At 37.3% G+C, this 23,069-nt stretch overlaps 2 protein-coding genes across 6 annotated transcripts in view; one reads left to right on the forward strand and one right to left on the reverse strand.

The window, feature by feature from the left end:
* The window catches only part of lnx1 (ligand of numb-protein X 1), a 41,506-nt gene extending 40,021 nt beyond the window's left edge, over nucleotides 1–1,485 (forward strand). For all 5 annotated transcript variants that reach the window (XM_084432833.1, XM_084432834.1, XM_084432835.1 and 2 more), the window contains one exon: nucleotides 114–1,485. In XM_084432833.1, coding sequence (XP_084288959.1) covers nucleotides 114–249 — 136 coding nt within the window. In that variant the 3' untranslated portion in view covers nucleotides 250–1,485. The remainder of the gene's footprint in view (nucleotides 1–113) is intronic.
* An 842-nt stretch (nucleotides 1,486–2,327) lies between these two features.
* Nucleotides 2,328–23,069, reverse strand: part of fip1l1a (FIP1 like 1a) — a 28,532-nt gene continuing 7,790 nt past the window's right edge. Inside the window, exons 9-15 of the mRNA XM_084432839.1 lie at nucleotides 22,676–22,775; nucleotides 22,470–22,602; nucleotides 17,814–17,865; nucleotides 12,756–12,817; nucleotides 10,865–11,069; nucleotides 6,187–6,333; nucleotides 2,328–2,817 (exon numbers count right to left, since the gene is read on the reverse strand). Coding sequence (XP_084288965.1) covers nucleotides 2,670–2,817; nucleotides 6,187–6,333; nucleotides 10,865–11,069; nucleotides 12,756–12,817; nucleotides 17,814–17,865; nucleotides 22,470–22,602; nucleotides 22,676–22,775 — 847 coding nt within the window. The 3' untranslated portion in view covers nucleotides 2,328–2,669. The remainder of the gene's footprint in view (nucleotides 2,818–6,186; nucleotides 6,334–10,864; nucleotides 11,070–12,755; nucleotides 12,818–17,813; nucleotides 17,866–22,469; nucleotides 22,603–22,675; nucleotides 22,776–23,069) is intronic.

A 23,069-nucleotide genomic window follows, 5' to 3' on the forward strand; every position in this document is an offset into this window, starting at 1 on the left:
TATTATTATTATAAAACTATTATCCCCAGTACAATTTATTAATGCTATTTTTTTTACCCTCATTCTTGTCATGACTCCAACATTCTGAAACTCTTTGGTTTTTTTCTTATTAGCTGTGGGGACATCCTGCTGGAGGTGAACGCCAAGAGCACCTGGGGAATGACACACACGGCTCTAGTCCGCCTACTCAAGGAGCTGAGGGGTCGGATCACTCTCACCATTGTCTCTTGGCCTGGCAGCCTGCTATAGGACTACTCTGCATGGGGGAGGGGCTTATTACACTGACCCCACACTAGGGGGTGGAGCTTACACTACAGACCTTATTATGACAACAAAAATGGTGGATTTTAGAATCCGAGACTTCCTTAAAAGGTGGGGCTTATGACACGGACTGCCCCTCCAGGAGCAGGAAATGACACATGGACCTCATCCAGGTAGCAGGAGCTAAGACTCTAAACCTGAAGGCGAAGCCAACCACATAACTCCACCCACTAAGAAGCACGTTCGTCAGACTCCAAAACCAGGAGGCGCTTTCACAATTGCCCTTTTGTCGATCGGCAAGGCATAAATATGACATTTGTGCATGAGAGGAGCATCATGTTGGTTATAGATAGAAGGCGGAGCTCTTAATCAGTACTAAAGGACATGGGAGGGTCTAAAAACAAATTCAGGACGCAATGAGGAGGAGTCGGAAACAGATGTATAAACATTTTTGGCACTGTGCTCTATGTAGTCAGATTGTGTCACTCTAATGTTGTTCGTAGAGGACGTTCAAGATGCTGCACATGAGAGGGGTTTCCTTCGGATGCGAGGTGAAAGGGATACTGGGATAAGTAGGGTTTGGGCGGGACACACACATTGCCAATTCCATTAGTTTTACATGTTAGAAAATGCATCGAAGTGGACGCACATTCTTTACTATAAACGTCGATGTCTGAAAAGATGATAACGAAACAGATTCAAGCACTTGTACAATGACTAATATTACTTTTGGTTCATTTCTCTCCGTTTCTACGGCTTTCGGATATCGGCTTCATTTCGTTCGTTCTGACAGTGGTTCGTTCTCTCCATCCACCGGCATGGAGACACATTTGCCAAGTAGTTCTATCTATGTTGGTACGTTTCAGATGCTGTCGCATATGAAAATAAACTATAGTGAGTAATAAAAAAAAGAATAGCAACTGAAAAAAAGAAAAGCAATGTTAATAGTCTATTTTAAAAATGGATGATAACTTATAATGCTTATAATGACAATGTGAGATTTAGGCGGCCTTGCTGATTTTTTCTGTTTACTTTGGAGGAGAAAGGACAGGAGAGAGTGGTGTGTGAAAGGCTCACTGTGTGAGTGTGTGTATGAGTGTGTGTGTAGGTGTCATTGTGGGGTAAGGTGTGTGTGCTCTGGCATCTCATGCTTTGGCTTGTGCAGTATATTGTATCTGTTGGTACCTTTGGTTCAATGATCAATAAAGTCATTCTACAAGGAGACTTGTGTTACTGGGAGAATTCTTAGTGTGCACTGTATGTGTATGTGTGTGTTCGTGGGGGTTTTATGTTATTTGTCAGTGGCATTTTTTTTGGTCCCCATAAGGAAAAGAGCTTATAAATCATACTAAATTATGTTATTTTGAAAATGTAAAAATGCAGAAAGTTTTCTATGAAGGTTGTGTTCAGGGGATAGAATATACAGTATGTACTGTATAAAATCATTATGTCTTTGGAAAGTCCCCATAAAACATGAAAACCCAATATGTGTGTGTGCACACACTAATGTTCAAAAGTTTGGGGTTGGTAAGATTTTTAAACGTTCTTGTCTTATGTTCACGAAGGACGCATTTATTTGATCAACAATACAGTGAAAACAGTACTACTGTAAAATAGTATTACAATTTAAAATAACTGTTTTCTATTTTAATATATTTGTAAAATGTCATTCATTCCAGTGATGGCAAAGCTGAATTTTCAGCAGTCTTCAGTGTCACATGATCAGTCAGAGATCATTCTAATGTGCTGATTTGCTGCTCAAGAAACATTTCTTACTATTATCAATGTGTCAGCTGTGCTGCCTAATATTTTTGTGGAAACCATGATAATTTTTTTTCAGGATTCTTTGATGAATAGAAAGTTCAAAAGAACACCATTTATTTAAAAAGCAAAGACATTTATAATACAAAATATTTCTTTAAAGAAAAAAAATATATAATCTTACTGACCCAAAATTTTGAACGATAGTGTAAATGTGAATGTACCGACTGACCTTGACTGAAGGTCAGTACATCTGCTGGCGTTCTCCACGCTAAAATCATGGTTCACACACATTTACGTTTCTTGATCATGTTTATAATGATTTTCTTCCACAAAATTAACATTTGGCACAACAAAAATACCATTTTGTATCATCAAAACAATAAGAAGTCATTTTAAATAATGAATAAATAAATTTGTAAATTAAAAAATAGTGTACCCTTTGGACCACTTTTTACTTTTTTATAAATTACATTTTCAAGAAATGAAATGTTAAATTGCTAAAAATGTAACATAAATTGGCTTATCAAGTGTTTGGCATATGATTAATCAAAATCTATTCACAGTTGGTCACTCAGGCTTTGACTGGTGACGAAACTAAAGACCTCCAATTGGTCAACAAACGGGCTCACCAGCTGGCCAGGGAGTTATTCTGTGGCCTCTGACTGGTTCTCCTGGTCCCCAATGCACTCCCCGCTGGGCTCAAGGCTTCCTCGGTTGTGTCTGGAGCGTTTGTGCCTGTGTCTCCTGTGGCTATCTGCGTCATCACTATCATGACGCCTCCTACTGTTGCTACTAATGAGAGAATGAGAGAAAGAGAGAGAGAGAGAGAAGGAGGTCACATGATCTATAAATATATAATGGTTATATAAGATGGTTTGCCCCCTCAAATGAATATCACCTTTGTAGGCATTTGTGTGTGTGTGTGTTATTTTGCATGATGTGGGGCTGTAATGGCATGTATTTGTTGTGGTGTTTTGCGTGTAGATTTGTACATAAGGCTAATTGTTCGACCCTCCCAGGCTTTTTATGCACCTTAGGGTTAGTATATATGTGTTGCCAGACTAAGTAATTACCTTTTTTAAATTAAGGGACAATATTTGCACCCTGAAATGAATTTCCAGGGGCATTTTTACCTTTATGAGAGCATAAAATAAAATAAAAATAATAATAACATTTTTAAACTGCTTGTCCTATAAAAGGTAGCCAGGGATGCTGAAGCTTATCCTAGCATCTCTTAAAATGGTATTTATAATAAAAAAATACAGTATATAAAATAACAATGTATCTGAAAAATCACGGCAGTAAGGTAAAAATCAAATATAGAAATAGCTCTAAATCAGTGTTATTCAAATGGCGGACCACGGCTTAGATCCATCCGGACCGTGGGATATAATTGTGCCAGTTTACCATTTCTACAGATTAAAGTGAGCAGCGCGTCAAAACAATGAGGCCACACACACCACACGTGCTAGTTGTTTATGGTAATGATCTTTCGGGGCTATATCTATAATATTTTTATCAAGAGCCAAAAATGCTTTATTCAAGCCCTTTCCGCTCCGTGCACGTTGCTTTCTCCCGATAAAGATGTTAAAGCGACACATTAAGAGATGTGACACGGTTATTTTAACAACAGTAGCAGCAAAATAGATACTTTTGCTAAAAAAAACTGCAGATAATGAGAATGCATCAAATACAATTATTTGTATCTGTCATACAGATGACTATGACCGTTTAATTAAACCAGGTTTGAGACAAGTTTACGTCTTTTAGACGTTTTTTTTTCATACATTTAGCATTATTATTCAGCATATAAAGAGCATTTCATAATAAACAATGTTAGAATTTGGAAAATTATTTAGAGAGGACAAGGGAAGACAAAAACAAACAAAAAAATATTTTTTATTACTAAACTTTGTTTCGTCCTCATGATGAGAGTTTTGATTGACAAGAGTTTTGACATTGTTTTGGTAATTTATTGATTTGAGCAAAATATAAAAAGGATCTAAGATCTAAAGGTGATGATACACAGGGCAACTTTTTGAGCAATGTTGCTGGGCAATGTTGCCGTCAACGGGCAACCAGATGAGACACAGGGCCCACGACCAATCTAAATTATCCAGATAGAAATTGAATGCCCATTTTCAATGGGAAAGTGCCCAAGCAACAATCACTCGGCAAGATTGCCCAGCAACATTGCTCAAAAAGTTGCCCTGTGTATCATCACCTTAAGGATCTCTTTCAGGGGTCATATAATGCCATTTTTGTACAAGCTAATATGATTCTTTAGGGTCTAAATTAACAGTTTGTAATATACTTTAATAAAAAATTCTCATTAGTAGGCTATTGTAAGAAAACACTCATTTTACCTGGTCAAAAACAGCTCTGTTTTCAGCACGCCGTTTAAGTGCATGTGTCTTTAAATGATAATGAGCTTTGCTCACCCCGCCCCTCTGTTCTGTGCCTACACCGTTTTTAATAATAACACAATAACCATGACGCATTGTTCATTATAAACGTGGGATTATGAATTATATTGAGAACGTCGTACATAGAAAACATGCCAGTGTAAACCTTAGCCGCATTCATCGTGAAGCGTGCTAGCGATTTGCAAAGATTAATATAAATATTAATATAAAGGTTAATAAAACGTTACACTCACTTCTTCTTCTGGAGGTGCAGCAGGAACACGAATAGTTGGTACCGATCCTTTTTTCAGGAGCAGCTTCTTAGCAAAACCAGCTTTATACTGACCCTCGCTTGTAAAGCGAACGAGATGAAGTGAAATGTAGGTGTTTTAGGTGTGTGAAATGATTCACGCAAACATGAAAGCATTGACGTTGATCGTGGGGAATATTCCCTTCGAAAACAAACTCAGGCACTGCGTCTTCAGCGTTCGGATTTAGGAACATCAAAATGACTGCTGTGTTCCTTATTACACCCAAGAACAGAACACCACAATCGCTTAGACGCCATTCTGCTCATAGACAGTGCTCCAGCATATCAACAATGACGCGCGGGCTATGATTGGACAATCGTGGGAGGGGCGTCGATTTTGTGACGTCACAAAATCGAACGGCTTGATTTGAGATGGGGGAAAACATATAAGAAGATGTAAAAAAAAAACACTGGATGGATTTTTATCATTTTATGATGGTTGTGTACAGGCACTGCCAACACACATTTCAGTACAATCAACTTGTTAAAGTGCATGTACCATTATATGACCCCTTTAAGAGGTAAACCCTGCACCCCCAGTATCATTTTCAGTCCCAATGCCGTCTATGTGCCATACACAAAGGTGTCTAAATGTAAAATAAAAAATAGCCTGTTAAAATATCTGATCTAACCTTTTTATATTTATATCCAGTTGGGAGAAATATTTACTTTTTTGGTAAAATTTTGGTTAAAATTCTTAGACATCACTGATTTGGCTCTCTGGGCCCAAGATTCTGAGCGTTTAGGTTTTTACTTTTCTTGTACAAAGTACTACAGCTGTCTCGATGGAAATGTATAACTATTTCAAAAAAGTATTGTCCAGACCTCCGCTGGGAAGGAAACATAGAGACTGGACCTCTTGGAACTTTCATTGAAAACCCCTGCTCTAAATAATGCACAAGATGTCATTATGGGCTGTCACATCCATAACGCCAACTAAATACCATGGCATTGTGTTGGCGTTATGAATGTGACAGTTTTGCGTGGAATTGCCCTTATACAGAAATGCTCTGTCAGAATACATTTTGAAGAAAATTCCTATATCGGATTTTACAGCTTTTTACCGTCTACTGTCACAGCAGATTTTGATCTAATCACCGATTCATGTTGTTGGGAATGACTTCTTAACAATAAGTGTTTTCAGAGCTGATTTAGTTTGTTTTTGCTTGTTTTTCCATGAAAAGCACTTCATGTTAGCTACATATTCAGCAATATTTGACAGCCACAGGTCACTATGGTGTCAGTAGAGGAATTAAACGCATAACTAGATAGGATTAGAATAGAATGTTATGAGAAATATATCAAATGTTAGATAACAGATTAAAAACAAACAAACAGAGGAGTTCACTATCTGAAACATCTAGGGGAAACATTTTAGTCACCTTTGGTGTATATTTTGTCTTTTACTGTCCTGCACCATGGTGAATTTCTGACCCTGTGCGTTACCTGCGTGAGGATCTATGTTGTTCATTCCTTTCTCTGTGTCTTCGTTCTCGATGTCTGTCCCTCGCTCCTTCTCTTCCCGAGCTTTCCCTGTACCTCTCGCTCCCGTGATGACTGTGATCCCTGTGTCGAGATGCACGCTCCTCCTCACTGCACACACATTCAAGCACAATGAGGCAAAATAACACAGCACATCAGATCTGGTCTAAAACCTAACAAGTTGCCTAACTACCTACTACATGCCAAGGTAGCTGCTTAATAACCATCAAGGAACCTCATTTGAAATGCTCAACATAAGCAGCAACTGCATGGCAGACTGGCAATTGTTATCAACAGAGTTTGACTTTTGCATTATGCTAAGCTAATGGTGCTAAGCTAATGCTCGCTCTTGCCAACTATTACGCTGCATTTTAGCAACTTTGCACAATAATTTAATCAATTCAATCAATCATTTAACATCCTCAACAATAGCATGCATTGACATGATATATACAATAGACTATGGAAAGTAAGAAAGATGACTATAACGATAACTATATTGTCATCCACACCAACAGACAATTACATTCTGTTATCATTTAAGCGTGTGCTGCAGTTATGTTGCCAAGCTCAAGCTCTTCAAAGTCTGGTGGATTCTGCTTGGCTAATTCTGAAAGAGATTCTAATGTTCCTGTGTTGGTATCATTATATCTGTGATGTAGACGTTGCTATTTTCTGAGCTTCTCAGAACTTCAAAAAGTTATTATTATAGTTAACGTCCTTGGTGTAAAAGGGACTTAAGGCTAATGGAACCTTCTTCGTTTTAGCTCCAGTAACATTTAAACACTTACTTAATACATGTTAAAATGTTACACTTGTTAGGTATGATTTATCTTCAAGTATATCATATTCCAATGAAAGTGCTTACAGTTTTAAAGTAGCTTCCCCAACACTCTTAAAATACACAGAAATTTAAATATATTAATATTCTTCTACATGTTTACAGGGTCACTGTCACGCAAACACACCGCATCTCTCTGAAATGGCTCAACTTGCAGCCATTGTGATGTATCCTAATAAAAGCCTCTAAGTGCACATTAACCACGTTCTCTCTTTCTGTGCAATTGTGAAAGAGAGAGAAAGAGACAGAGAAAAGAGACAAACTCAATAACCTGACCCTCCATCAGTAATTAGCAGTCAGCTAAAAGCTCCGGCCCTCAGGTGATGTGCTATAGATTAGTCTTGGAAACACTAATCAGATGACAGGGAACAAAAGAGTTTGTGGTGGCAGTGGTCAGTGTGAGGCAAACAGAAAGCCAAATGTTTTTATGTCACTTAAAGGCACAGTTCACACAAAAATAAAAATCCTACTTCAACAAAACATTTTGAGTGACCTATCCATTTAAGTATCCTTTCTGTGTATTTCTAATTGTTAACCAAAGTATGTTATTGTTAGCAACCATTGCTGAAAGCCCCACATGAATCTGTGTTGTTGTGTCGCATGCTGTTGCAAATTGTCCTTCATGCTATTAAAACAGATTTGAACAACATACATGGCCCTCTGGGACTTATAAATGTATAAAGGCACAATGAGTAAGACATGATGTGGGTGTCTGTGTGAGTGTCGTGCCAGCTGGACTGAAGACAGGCCAGTCCTCTCTGTGAGCCACAGGAATGAGATCATATCTAGGGGACAAGTGTTCACCAAATGTCCAACCAGTTGCTAAAAGCATTACCGGCCAGATTAAAGAGAGAGAGTGAGTGAGAGAGAGAAAGAAAGGGCAAAGTGAGAAAAGAAAGAAAAGCTTGTGTGGCAGATTGTTTGAATGCTGATTTTGCCCGTTTACACCTGGTAACATTCATCTTGGATGATCTGATCATGAGTGATCAGGCAAGACGAATGAATTATGTTTAAAAGGTATTATTACATGTACTATAAAAAATTAATCACTGGATGTGCCCAGTTTTGCCAGGTATGTGACTTTTTAATTCGTAACTATTTAATTTGAGCCACTTAGTAGCAAGCAAACAAGATATTTTCACATAAATATTAAGCAGCACAACTGTTTTCAACACTGATAATAAGAAGAATTCTTATTCTTAGAAGATATTCTTGCGCATATGAGAATGATCATGTGACACTGAAGACTGGAGTAATGATGCTGAAAATTCAGCTTTGCCATCAGAGGAATAAATTACACTAGATTTTACATTAGTTACTTTAAATAACTATATTTCACAATATTACTGTTTTCACCATATTTTTGGATCAAATAAATGTAGCCTTGGTGAACATAACAGATTTTATTTTAAAACTTTAAAAACCATCCAAAATGTATTAAATTTATTGAACGGTAGTCTATTTTTGGACGGATAGTAATTATCACAAAGCCTGCATACATACTGTACATGCATACATATATACATTAAAGCTTATTTTAATTTGCCACAAATGTGGTTTCAAGCATATTGTTATTTGTGTCTAATACATGTATTAAATTAACTTTAAAAATAACTTTATATTATTTACATTCATTAATTTATTCAAATTCAAATTAATTTAATTTATTCATCTACTTTTATTCAAATTAATTTCAAATTTGCATTACTTCATACGTCACACTAAAGATGTCCAGCAAAGTCTGTATATGCAAATTATTATTTTTTTAAATAGTATTTTTCTAAATTGTCAAAAGTTTAAAGTCACTGCTGTCCAGGACACAACATGAAAGAGTGTTTAAACTGGACATGAAATGTGTCAAATGCGTTTCTGAGTATCTCTGAATGCAACTTAAGTGATTGCACCAACAAATATTTTGGACCCCATTTAACACCACTATTTTACAGCTCATGATCAAATCCCTGGAAATGGATATTAAATTCCAGCCGTAAACAGGATCTTAGAAGTAAAGTTCTCTCAGCATGTGCTAAAGCGAGAGAGGTTGTGTATGGTGAACAGAGTGTTGTCACTCACTCAGCGTGTGGCAGACAGAGATCGATTGTGCAGCTTCTGAGTGGATGTGGTGTAAAACAGTGATGGAGAAGACACAGATTTGTCAGTGTATATATGAGAGAGAGGATCTGAGAGCTGAATGAATATGTAACTCAGTAGGTTCTCTGCTCTCTCAGAGAAACGGCACAGGCGCTAAGCTGCTAACATACCCTCAAAGCCTTGGCATGGGCGGCTGCGTGTGACAACTTCAGTCCTAGTTTACGTGGTACCAGGCCAAAAGTGTGTGCGTGTGTATCCTCGGCTCGCACAGGCCCAGCAGTGAGTCAGAGGACTCATGTTGAGATTTGGCAGTCATTTTATTGAGCACGTTGTCATACTTTTTGATTAAAAAGCAACCCTTAAGGCACTAGAGAGGATATACCCATCCAGATATTGAGATATGGTCACTCAGGTTCTTTCTCTATGTCTCGATCACACACACAAAAAAACAATTTAACATAAGGTATTAACTTTAACATCTGACATAAAGTAAAGAAGAGTGTGGTTTTCATGTGTGTGCATGAAAGAACCTGGAAACGAGAGAAAGAGAAAGATAATCTAAAAGAGAGAGAGCATGTTGCCTTCACAAGTGTGACAGACCGGTGTGCTTTCCAGCTGTTCTACTGGCCTGTTTTAATCTCAGCTGTCTCCTCATGTGACCTCACATTGAATATACTGCCACCACAGCACAGACTCAGAGCAGAAATGTGTGAGGTCAAAGAAAACTAAATATGGATCACCAAAAAAAGAAAACTTTTTTTTCATCTGTGGAGCACAAAAGCAATACTTTTGAGGAATATGTTTTCCTTGTTCCAAGAAATTACAAGCTGAACTTCTCTGTTTCACAGAGAAATGGAAGTATTACTGGGGTTAAATAATTTATTATGATTAATGAATTTTGGATAAAGGGAAGGGATAGTTCACCCCAAAAAAGAACATTCTGTCATTATTTATTCAACCTCACGCCATTGACTTCCAAACTTTTTTTTGATCATACAGTTTAGATCGATGAGGTTGAGTAAAATGATGACAGAATTTCCATTTGTGTAAGTGCACGCTGATTCTGTGCTTGGTCAAGGTCAATCAATCTCATTTCAAAACAGCAAGGCAAATCCTGTTTTCCTTGATGTGTCCTCTATAATTTTCTTCCTTTTGTCCACACTGCAAAACCTCTGCAAGAAAAGCTTGTATCTTTAATACACATACAGATGGACAGACAGACAGACAAACAGATAAACAGTTCTGTTAAGTCTCATCTTCCTGTCGTCTTTCCCACCACAACTGTTTTTCTCCACTTCATCTCTTCTTTTCCCACACATACCGGTATGCTTATGTCATGCTGTCTGTGAATGTGGACTAGATCTGTACCAACTGATCAATGGATGGAACTTTAATTCCCTCAATTAAAGCAAACAAACAAACAAACAGATGTCTATGAAAAAAGGCCATCTTTATGCCAGTACTCCTAAACATTGACAAAATGAAGATAATATGTACAGTCTTTCTCTTTTGGGAGAACGAACCAATAATATTGATGACTCAACTTGCACTACACAGATTTGTATCCAATCAAATGCTCTCTAGAATGAGAATGATCGATGTTTCAATAAGAAATACATTGACACGAAAGAAAACTGCTCTGGTCAAGAAATTTCACAGATCTTACAAACAGCTCCAGTTAAATATCCAACTGTTGATTGGCTGTTTTACCTTCTGTGGTCTTGGGAGGATGGACTGTGTTCTCGATCTGTTTCTCTGTACCGCTCTCTCTCACGTTCTCGCTCTGTCTTGTGCCCTCTTTCTCTGGTTTTCTCTCTCACCCTTTCTTTGTTATGACGGGAGTAGTTTTCCCATGCCGTGTCACTTTCTATTACACCAGGCCAGGAAGCCACACCCATTACAGGTGAGTACACACCTGGAAAAAAGAAAACATGAAATTATTTAAGAAGCATATACAAATCGATATCTATTGATTTCTTGTATGAGTGAATAATAATATATGTGTGAAATATATAATATAATATGTGATCCTGGACCACAAAACCAGTCTTATGGGTTTTTTTTTTTAACTTGAGATTTATATATTATCTGAAAGCTGAATAAATAAGATTTCCATTGATGTATGGTTTGTTATGATAGGACAATATTTGACCGAGATACAAGTATTTGAAAATCTGAAATCTGAGGTTGCAAAAAAATCTAAATATTGAGAAAATCGCCTTTAAAGTTCTACATTTCTGTTGGCGATTTTGCTGCATCCACTCACAAAAATACATTTTTGATATATTTAAGGTAGGAGATTTACAAAATATCTTCATGGATCATGATCTTTACTTAATATGCTAATGATTTTTGTCATAAAAGAAAAATCGATAATTTTGACCCATACAATGTTTTGTTGGCTATTGCCACAAATATACCCGTGCGACTTATGACTGGTTTTGTGGTCCAGGGTCACATATGATTAATATAATGTAATGTAACATAATTACAGTAGTGATATTAAACATCAAAGTTATATATATAAAAAAAGAATCAATCTGAAATGACCATAAACTCTGATCTGACATTTTATTATATCACACAATCTAGCCAGTTCAAATCTGTCCTAAAGGTATGACAGTTTTATGCAGCACATTTTTGCTGAATATTTAAACAACGCATTTGAGACAGATGGCAGGATAACAGCTTGCTATATAACAAGCAATGCTATTGCTTTCTCTCTGTCTCTCTTTCACACACAAACACGCATACGACAATCACTGAAAGCTCACGGTGACAATAACGGCTTTAGTCTCTTGAGTACGCCCAAATCATTACAACACGCAGAGGTTAACAAGGCCACAGATTTTCTGACATGCTCATTTTTCTGTGTACGTATGTCCTTGTTAACCTCTGCCAACAATAATGATGTGTGCTGGACTGCAGTGGAAATGCTTGCAGTGCATTTCTATGCTCAGTGGCTGGAAACGTATCCCTCCACAGTTGTACAGGACCTGTGTGTGTGTGTGTAGTGATGATGAGAGAGTGTTGAGTATATTAACGCTTTGTATGCAGTTCTACACTCTGTTGTCGTCACCAACCGCCCCTCCCTATGCGTCCTGACATGAAGAAAAAAGCTCTGTGACGTTTGTGGCTGTTGGTGTGTGGCAATCTGTGCAGTTGTGTTTGTGTGAGCAGAAACTCTTCTTTTCACAGGGTGTTTGATGCTCCAATTAAGACGGTCCAAATGCAGGATCCAAATTAAATAATTTCCCACTATTCGCTACAAGGCTTTGGAAAATCCACAAGGAAATGTTCCTCAAACACAGACTTAAAAAACATACACAAAAACATTAAAAGGTTTCCTTTCCCTCCCACACAGAAATTGTAGGAGCCAATGAAAACTCACAATGTTCCATTAGCAAGTCTATTTCATTTCCCATATGTCCCACATTTATTTTCAGGGCCTAAACTTTAAATCACATTACTATATAAAAATGATGATTATTAAGTAAGAACTGGCATAGAACCAAAGGTGATTAGAACAATCATTCAACGAAATACACATTACTCATTGCAGGTGTAGTGCATATATTTCATAGACTTTCAATATTCATACCTGCAGTAAAAGGGTAAGGTGGAGCTGAGCGTCGATCATAGCCTCCTGCCAAACGTCCACTACTGTGATGAGAAAGATAACGTTAGTGATAAAAGTGTGGATCAAAAAAACACGGTTTAACATTTTTCTAATTTGTTTTATTTTAAATATATATTTTTTTAAAATCTTAAAACCATTTGGATGCACATACACACTAATTTTAATCTTTCTCTTTCAGGAAAAAGCAGTGGTGTAACATGCAATATGATTGACTTTGCCAAAGGACCCTTATAAACAAAAAGTAGTGTTAAAGATAAAATAATAATAATAATGATCATTTAATTAAAAAATGATTTGCTCTTACAGCACCCAGAGCAGACAAGACCCTATTGCTTTTAACAGACAACAAAGATAAAGGAATAAATAGAGCATACCAACAAAATATGCAAAAAGTAAGAGAATAAAGGGGAAGACAGAACTTTTCTCTATGATCAAAAGACTTTCCTCTGTTTCAGAGCTCAATTTCCTCATTGTTTGATGTTACTGGCATTAACTCAAAGTGCAGCATGTGCCCCGGTAACGTGCCAGCAGTGTGTGACTGTGTGTGATTATGTGAGCAGATACAGCTCAGGCAAACAAGCCATTGCCATAAACCCTGACTGCCTGCCCTACTTCCGGGGCGTTCTATGCTGGAGCAGAAGTTGAGTGAGTGTGAGAGAAATCGCATCCAACAGGACTCCTTGTGGTCAGGTGTTGGTGCACAGATTCTATTAATATCTCTGGAAAAGATGTTGCTGTTCTGGTTTCTCTTTCTCTTTGTCTTTCTCCCTTCCTGAATCCCACTTCCTCTATTCTCTCGCTTACGAATCCTTTTAAATTCAGCCAGCTACAGTTTTTCATTGTTGCTCTGTCTATACACATTAGAACAGACAAAAGGAGATGAGAGGAGGAATTTATGATAATCGATGTTAGATGATCTGGCAGTTACAGTCTCATCTCACCCCTGAGGTAAGCTTTAATTAGCGCCTGGATCATTAAGACAGCTAATCACTACAGAATTTGACCCTGACGGCCTCACACTAATGGCTGCGCAAACATGCAGTAGGCTGCTTCACATCACTTTGCTAAGGAAGCATTTCAACAATTATTAAAACGGTAACACTTTACAAAAAGGTTTCATTAGTTAACATTACTTAACTATTTTAGATAAGATGAACTAATAATGAACAATACTTCTACAGCATGTATTAATCTTAATGTTAATTTCGACATTTACTAATAGATTATGGAAATCACATGTTGTATTTGTTAACATTAGTTAATGCACTATGAACTAACATGAACAAATAATGAACAGCCGTATTTTTATTAACTAACATTACCAAAGATTGATAAATACTGTAACAAATATATTGCTCATTATTAGTTCATGTTAGTTAATACATGAACTAATGTTAACAAATGAGACCTTATTGTAAAGTGTTACCATTAAAACAATTATTATTGATATTCCACAACATGTGATGAGGGATTGCTGGCAAGTAATGAAACTATACTGCATGTGGATGCCAAGACTCAAAACATCTAAATCAAACCCAAGGATGAAAGCAATCTACACTTCATATAAAATGATCGGCTCTTCCTCAAAATGGACTGTAGATTCTTTTTGATGACTGGAGAGCCAAGGCATGATACATTTAAAGCAGAAGGAAAGGTGCTATGCTTTTTAAATAATCTCCCAGACAACCTTGTGGCCTATTTTAGTGGCCGGTTGCATAAACTGATTAGCCTAGTCGTAAAATTTTGTCATCTATTTTTTTTTTTTCTTCAAAACTGGTCCTAACTTTTTTAAGCCAGTTACATAAAAAGGTAGATCGGTCTAATTTGAATTGGAAAAGTAAGACTGATTATCTCTTGTCTAATTGCTAGTTCTTAAGACACGGTCTAAGTTTATGCAACTGGCCCCAGGGGTGTCCCTCAGGGCTTTGTACAAGGACCCTTTATATTTACAATATTCTCCCAGCATGTGATGTTTATGTGTGAAAAACGAGCATGCGTGTGACAGAAAAGAAGGGAGAAAAGAAGAAAAGTGAGTTTTTTGGAGTGATGGTAGTAGAGGAAGTGATTCATGAATTATACAGTTGTTGGCTGGCAGGGTTCGGATGAACGGAAACTCCTCCAAGGATGTTTGGACTTGGCAGAGAGACTGAGACGTGAGAAGAACCATTCTTTAAACAACAGAAAAAGGACTGAAAAAAGCAAACTTGAGGATCAGGAAATGAAAAAAAAAAAAAAAGGAGGGAGTTGGGTCAGAAGAGGGTGAAAAAGGATAAAATTAGCACAGAGAAGTAGATAGTCTGCTGCCATTTTGGGTTCTTTCTATCCACCTTATTTTTTAACGCGGAATTAAGCTATTTTCTGTGAATGTGCGAGACTTCCGGTTCATTAGCCGCAATAGGGAAATAACGAGAACAACAACAAAGTGCAGTAAATGGTAAAACTGTTTGTGCTACAAACTAGCATGTTTATGATTAAGCCACTACATTAAAATAACAGGGTAAGAAATACCAGTTTGCAATATCAAGCAGCATAATGAGCTTTTTTGTACAGCTAAAAATAACTGGAAGCAGATGACATCGGAAGCCAGACACATTCAATTTACAAATGCCATTTGTAAACGTACACGTCATTTGTACGTGAAAAATACGGTGGATAGGACATAAATGACAGTCAATTGAGAGAAGTCAGAGCTTTCATAAAATTTGCCATTACAAGCTCGACAAAGACATGAACAGAGAATAAATCCACATGACTCATGCTGATGCTTAACGAAAATGTGAACAAAGCAGAAATCCATTTAAAACCCACACTAATGCCTTTCAAAAGTGGAGAAGCACAGATGTCACTTATCAGTGGCAAAATGTGTATTTAGATTTTATTGTTTTTATTTTATTTTGATGTCTGCAAAGAACCTTCTTCTTAAACTGTCACTAAACAGTCATATTACTTAAATTACAAAAAAATGAAAGATCTGTAATTTTACAAATGGCAACAGGCAGACACTTCCAATATCATATACAAAATAATATAACATTTTCTATAATTACATATTTTTTTAAAATCTGTGTAGAAGTATTTATAAACCTAGTAATATACAGTATGTATGTGTACTATCAAAATATGTAATATATACCTATTGTTTAGGAAATGTCATGATTCCCCAGAAGCCTTTTGCCAAATGGCACTGAACCACTCAAATGTTCTGCAGATGATGATGCCTGTCAAACTGTGAGGGGAGTGAATCTAGAAATAAAGTAAGTGAGGGGGGAGATAGACAGGCAGAGACTTGGCTGTTTGTCTTGGGGAGAAAGGGAGGAAGAGTATAAGGCATAGATGGATGGGGAGTTCTGGATGCCTGTAAACAGGAGGCCAGAGGCACAAACATGGCCACCCTGTCTGTGTCTCTCTCTGCCTTATTTGGCGTTTGACTGGGTCAGGGATGGCTTTTTAACCGTATTTTAGTTTTAACAAGATAAGTTATGGCCAGAGAGCTGAGAGGCATACAAGTACAAAGAGACAAACACACACACACACACGCGCACACACACACACTTAACCACCTAAAACAAACGTTTGATATCTTCCAAGCACAGAGATGAGCTGCAAGAGCCTGTTCAAACTGAATAAGTAATTCTGTGTGTATGGAAGAAAGACAGTCACAGTGGATTAACTGAAGCAGATGGGAGTTTAGTGCTTTTGTCTTGATTTCTCTTCTTCTAAGTCTGGGGTGAAACTTTGATGAGCTGCCCTACATACTTTCAGGCAGGAACAGAGACAGAAGTAACGACTCTGACAGAGTGAAACATTTTTTTGTAGTAGTTGCAGCCTAGTTTTACTGTCCCATAAACTCCATGAAGGCTGCCAATCACAGCTTTAGCAAGAGTCAATCATCTCTGTCATGAGGGACACTGAATGAATGAGTCCCATAACTTTTAAACTTGCTTTACTTTCTTGTTTTAACCTCATGGGCATCTTTTTATTCCTTATGTGATGTTTCCTTTTGGTAATAACAAACTGCCATACTGTATAATAGTCTGCTAAAAGAAAATATTATGCCAACATGTAGCAGCATTTACTTGCCTGTCTTGTTTGGATTCTTTTAGCATACAATTCATAAACTATGAAAATAAGGCAATAGGAATGACTATAACTATGATTCCATCCAAGTTGCGAAATGTACACTACCATTCAAAAGTTTGGGGTCAGTCGGATTAATTTTTTTTTTTTTTATCAAAATGGACAGTTAAAACATTTATAATGCTATTATAGATCAAGATTTCTATTTCAAATAACTGCTGTTCTTTTAAACTTTCTATTTATCAAAGAATTCTGAAAACGTACCATGATTTCTACAAAAATATTAAGCAGCACAACTGTTTTCAACATTGATAATAATAAGAAATGTTTCTTGAGCAGCAAAGCAGCATATTAGAAGGATTTCTGAAGGATCATGAGAAGATTAGAGTAATGTGGCTGAAAATACATAATAAATTAAATTTTAAAAAACAAAATGTAAAAAAAAAGGTGAATAAAGCATTTCTATCCCATGAATTCCATCATAATTGATGTGCATGGTTCCTACCACATAAACTATTTATTCACTTCCGTTTACAATTTACGTAATACATTTTGATTTTATAAATTTAAAACATATTTTGTCATAAATTTAAAATGTATAAATGGACACTCCACTAATGACTTCTAATGACTCCACTAATGCAGAGGTGTTCTGCAACAATGCAACATTATTAAGTCTCTTTCACAAGCTCTACCTCTTTGTCTCTCCAATTCTTTCTCTGTCTTTCTTTTTCTCCCTCTTTTGCTTGTATAGTGACCTGCTATGTTCTTGCTTTCTCTGTCTGCTATATATCCTCTGTCTCTTTCTCCAGTATCTATGTGAGATCAACCTGGACAAATACACACACGATCCATATATCATACACAAACCCTGAAATCTATAATGCTTAATCAATCATTAATGGAAAAAGAAAAAAAAAACACTTCAAAATAAACACTTACCTATCTAATGTTGGTATCATAGGTGGAGGGGCACCGGGAGGTAATGGGAAACCTGAAACGGCAGGCATAAACAGACATTATGTGAAAAATGATATGGTGAAATACCATAAAAAAGGAGAAATATTAAAATCGTGTGCATGGTGTACATACTTCTTCAAACACCAAAATGACATTTCATTTAGTATAGCAAATGCATGTTTGTGTCTGTGCGTGCGTGTGTCCAGATGTCTTGACTTCAAATGACTCAACACTGTTTATGACACATCCAGACAGAATTCAACAAATGCAGCGGCCTGCAACTTTTACTGCCTTTGCTAACCGTGACCCCCCCCTCATTTAAATGAGTGCGTGAAACAAATGGGCCTTCGCAGCACCCCAAAAAACACATTCTCCCTCACATGGCTGAGACACACTTATCTGCTTTGATCACACACAGCCACAGACTCGCAAACATTCGTGCACATCTGGGCACCATCCCCCTTTTGTTTTTCCACGGACCCCTGATGGGAGCCAGCTCCAAAAGACCGTTTTCAACAACAACAAAAATGACTGGAAAAAGGCTGAAAGAAAAACAGTAATTTGAGGAACACAGAAATCATGCAGCTCTGGTTAACACAGAACGAGGCAGAAACGCAGCATCCCCTCAAACGCATGCATCCACTCACACAGAGCCTCGCAAATCATCTGTGTTGTCCTTGAAACTTCAGAGTCCCAGAAGAAAGCATGTACTTTGTGAACTATTCCCTAAACTGCTTTTTTCCTCCCAGTATGCCTGTGGATGCTATGCTAATTTATATCAGAGTTCGGTGGCAAGCTACAAAATAGTTCAGTAAGATCACAGATCTGCTGCTAGTGCACATGAGCACATGCTCCAAACACTGGTTCGATATGCTATATAGTTTGTCATGTGTATTTTGAGCATGAGGACAAAACTGGCAACAAAAAACTCATTTGTCAAAGGTATGGTACCATTTTATAATAAACAAATACATTTGTTAACATTAGTTAATGCCTTTTTGGACAACTTAAATTGTAAATGTATTGAAAAGTCTATTTCTAAATATATATGTACTCTACCATTCAAAAGTTTGGGGTCAGTTAGTTTAAAAAAAAATATTAATTAGTACTTTTATTCAGCAAGGATGCATACAAATGATCAAAAGTGACAATAAAGACATTTTAAATGTTACAAAAGATTTTCTTTCAAAAAAATGGTGTTATTTTGAACTTTATATTCATCAAAAAATCAATAATAAAAATGTTTCTTGAGCAGCAAATAAGCATATTAGAATGATCTCTGAAGGATCATGTGACTGATGACTGGAGTAATAATGAAAATTCACCTTCGTCACCACAGGATTTTTATTTTTATTTATTTTTTATCTATATTAAAATAGAAAATGGTTATATTAAATTGCAATAATATTTCACTATATTATTCACTATACAATTGCAATATATATATTCTGTAAAGTACTGTTTATTGTTAGTTCATGTTAGCTACTGCCTTAGTAGTAACATTAACGTTTCTGTAATGTATTACCATATGAATGCATGAAACAAATTTCTTTAAATTTTTTGAATGACAAGAGTTGACATGATTGTGACAAAAAAAAAAAGTTCTTCACAAATATGCGTTTGTCTCCTTTCTTCCATCTTTCTTTCGTTTCTTTCACTGAGGTTAGGAAGTTGTATAATTTAGAGCTGCTGGACCTTATAATGAAAATATTGTGCAAAGAGTGCTTAAAAGTACTTTATGGACATTTACAACCATTAATGTCCTCTAAAAGACTCTTTTTGTACAAAAATATTTAGACTATCAGTACAAAAATGTAAAATACAAATCCTCTCCTATCAAATCTGTTATTAAAATTATGATTTGAATGAAAAAAAAAAAGGCTCTCACTCCTCCACAACCCCATTTAATCAAAACATTCCTCTCCATCTTTTTCCCCTCTCTCTCTTTCAGCACAGCTGGGTCATTCAGCACATTTCCAGTGCCACGATTGTGCTGGCATGGCACTTTTTCGTTCTTCCCGCCCTGAGCTATTTTTAGCTGCACACAGCCAGGGCCGACGCCAAGGGGGGGCATTCGCGGGCCATACCCCTCAAAAGAGTTACTTCACACTCCCCCCTCCCCCCCACTAAATGCGAAAAGCCCGCACCCAAACCAGACCTCACAGCTGAACGTGATTTCGGCAGCCGCTGGCACCCCGTAGAAATATAAATGCCCCCCGATTTATGTGCCCTGCCGGCGGCTCTGCACACAGCACATTAGCAACACAAAATAGACAGCGTGGCCATAACGGTACAGCGATATCCACAGGGGGAACGAGTCCGAAAGAGAGGCCTATAACTTTAAGATGGGGAGGTGGGCTTATTCTTTGAGAAAATGAAAATGGCCCGTTCTGGATTAAAGGCTGAACTTCAAAGGCTGGGCCTGACCAGGAAGTTTGATATTTTGACTGTATTAAAAAGGATGAGTTGGTCCTAAAAAAGGGGATGATGGGTGAGTCTAAGTAAGAGGTCTGAGTGGGCTGGAGGAGGAGTGGTGAGATTTGGCAGGAGGCAATTTCTGATGGGGCTTTGAAGCAGAAGAGGAGAAGAGTTAAGAGAGCTCAACTATAGACTTCCTGTTGAAAGTGAGGCGGAGCAGCATCTGAGCAGGAAGTTAGCCAAGCTGAGAGCCAGCAAGCCTGCGCTGCAGAGGAAAACCTGGAGAGAATTACACACACCTGGATATAGACGCACTAGCTCAAGCGCACATGTTGTCAGACTCCTACAGAGACACATGCACGCTCAATATTTAGTCACTGTCAAATGATACATGCACAGCTGCTGCAGTGCATCTGGTTTAGCATTGAACTTCAACCTTGAACCGAAGCATAAACATCATTTTGGGGCATCATGGGGCATTTCACTGCATTGCCCTAGTGTGCAATATTTTAACACAGAGAACACATTAAAGGGTTAGTTCACACAAAAAAATTAATTTCTGTCATTAATTACTCACCCTTCGTTCATCTTCGAAACACAAATGAAGATATTTTTGATGAAATCTTTTTGTCTCTCCATAGACTGCAACGTAATCACCACTTTCAAGGCCCAGAAAGGTAGTAAAGACATCGTCTGTGGAACTACAGTGGTTCATCCACTATGTAAATAGCATCAGAGTTGAATAAAGTCAATATTTGTTTTGTTTTTTGCCTACAAACAGTATTCTCGTCGCTTCATATCATTAAGGTTGAATCACTGTAGTCACATGTAGGCTACTATTTTAACAATGTCTTTACTACCTTTCTGGACCTTGAAAGTGGTCGGTGCGTTGCTGTCTATAGGGGGGACAGAAAGCTCTCGGATTTCATCAAAAATATCTTAATTTGTGTCCCGAAGATGAACAATGGTCTTAAGGGTTTGAAACGAAATGAGGGTAATTAATGACAGAAATTACATTTAAATATAAAAACTACTTCATGAGGCAATGGATGTAGATTCAGTGCAGTTTGCTATATCATACTTGGGAAAAATAAACTTAATGTTTAAAGTGCACTAATAAGACATGTGTTTAGGATATTAAGGTTCTCTTCAGACCAGGAGAAGGCAGCAGGTTGCTCAACATGGGTGTGAATCAAACACATCAAGGATACATGTTGTCATGGCAACCGCAAATTCCCTATGGTTGACCATATGTACAATGCAGTGCAATGAAAACATCAACACAACCTTTGACCTCCCTTGGGCTGTTTGAAAAATGTGCTGGTCTTGGGTCAAAAAAGGTCCAGCTTTATTTACCACTTGGATCATACACATACATTTAAAAAAATGAGATCTATTATGTTTTTATTTAAAGACTTATTGTGTGTATAGATATATGTATAAGTTTGGGGTTGGTTGATAAGTAAAAAAAAAAAAAAAGAAGCTCACCAAGGCTGCATTTATTTGATCCAAAATACAGTAAAACCAGTAATATTGTCTAAAAAATTACAATTTAAATGAAATGTTTTCTATTTTAATATATTTTATAATGTCATTTTTTCCTGTGCTAATTTCAGCATAATTACCCCAGTCTTCGGTGTCACATGATCCTTCAGAAATCATTCCAACATGCTGGTTTAATGCTAAAGAAACATATCTTATTATTATCAATGATGAAAACAGTTGTGCTGCTTAATATTTTACGAAACCAAAATACATTTAATTTTAGGATTCTATGATGAATAAAAAAACCCAGAAAATAATCTTTTGTAACACTATAAATGTCTTTACTGTCACTTTTGATCAAATTAGTGCATCCTTGCTAAATAAAATACTGAATTCCCTAATTTTTGAACGGTAAATTATATTTCAAAAATATTCAAAAATATAACTTAAAAATCTTCAATTTAACCTTAGCATTAAGAGGACGGACCCGATTGTTATGAGACTAATCTGATTTAGATTTAATATGCTGGTTAATATGCAGGACTGTGTCTTTTCTGATGTGTTCTGCTTGATTTTGGAACTATTATGAGTGAGAGATTTGCTCAAGGACAAGCTGAAGAAAAACCTGCAATGTCGTAGCATTCACATGCTACTACGTCACTTCAGAGCATGGGCCGGTCCCTTTTCTGCTGACACAGTGAGTGTGCATGAGTGTACAGTATGGAGCTCGCTTACCGGGTGGTGGTATAAGGGGGGGTGTGGTGCTGATGGAGGGAGGCGGGAAAGGTGGAGGTGGGATGTTTGGAGGAAAGAAGGGCAACCGCTTTGGGGAGGATGGCTTTGTGTCCGAGGATTGCTCTGAAACGACCTGAAATACACACATATCACACAGACATATTAGATCAGTACTCTTCATGTCCATCAAGCACGCAAAAACACACCTGGATGTTATTTTCATCCGTGCTGTGACGTCTTCGGCCTTCCACTCGACTGATGGTCCCTGCATGTCCTCCGATAACATTGATCGAACCGCTCGACTTCCTGTTCACACCCACACAACATAAATCAAAGTCAGATCATTACGTTGAGTCCATATGTGTGAGTGAGGAGGATTAAATGGCTTGCAGTGTGCAGTGCACATTTTATGAACACAAAAGATCCTGGCACTTTTTTTTTTTTTGGTTCTATAACACTTAGCACGCAGAGAAACACATGCAACCTCAGTCAACGCTATTTTCCTGCTGATCTGGGAAATCTCCTCTCATGTGCACGACAATATTTTTAGCTCATGAACACACAGCAGTTACACACTTGGGTGAATGTGTGCCGTGCTAG

This window comes from Rutilus rutilus (assembly GCF_951802725.1).
Source record: "Rutilus rutilus genome assembly, chromosome: 15".
NCBI lineage: Eukaryota > Metazoa > Chordata > Actinopteri > Cypriniformes > Leuciscidae > Rutilus > Rutilus rutilus.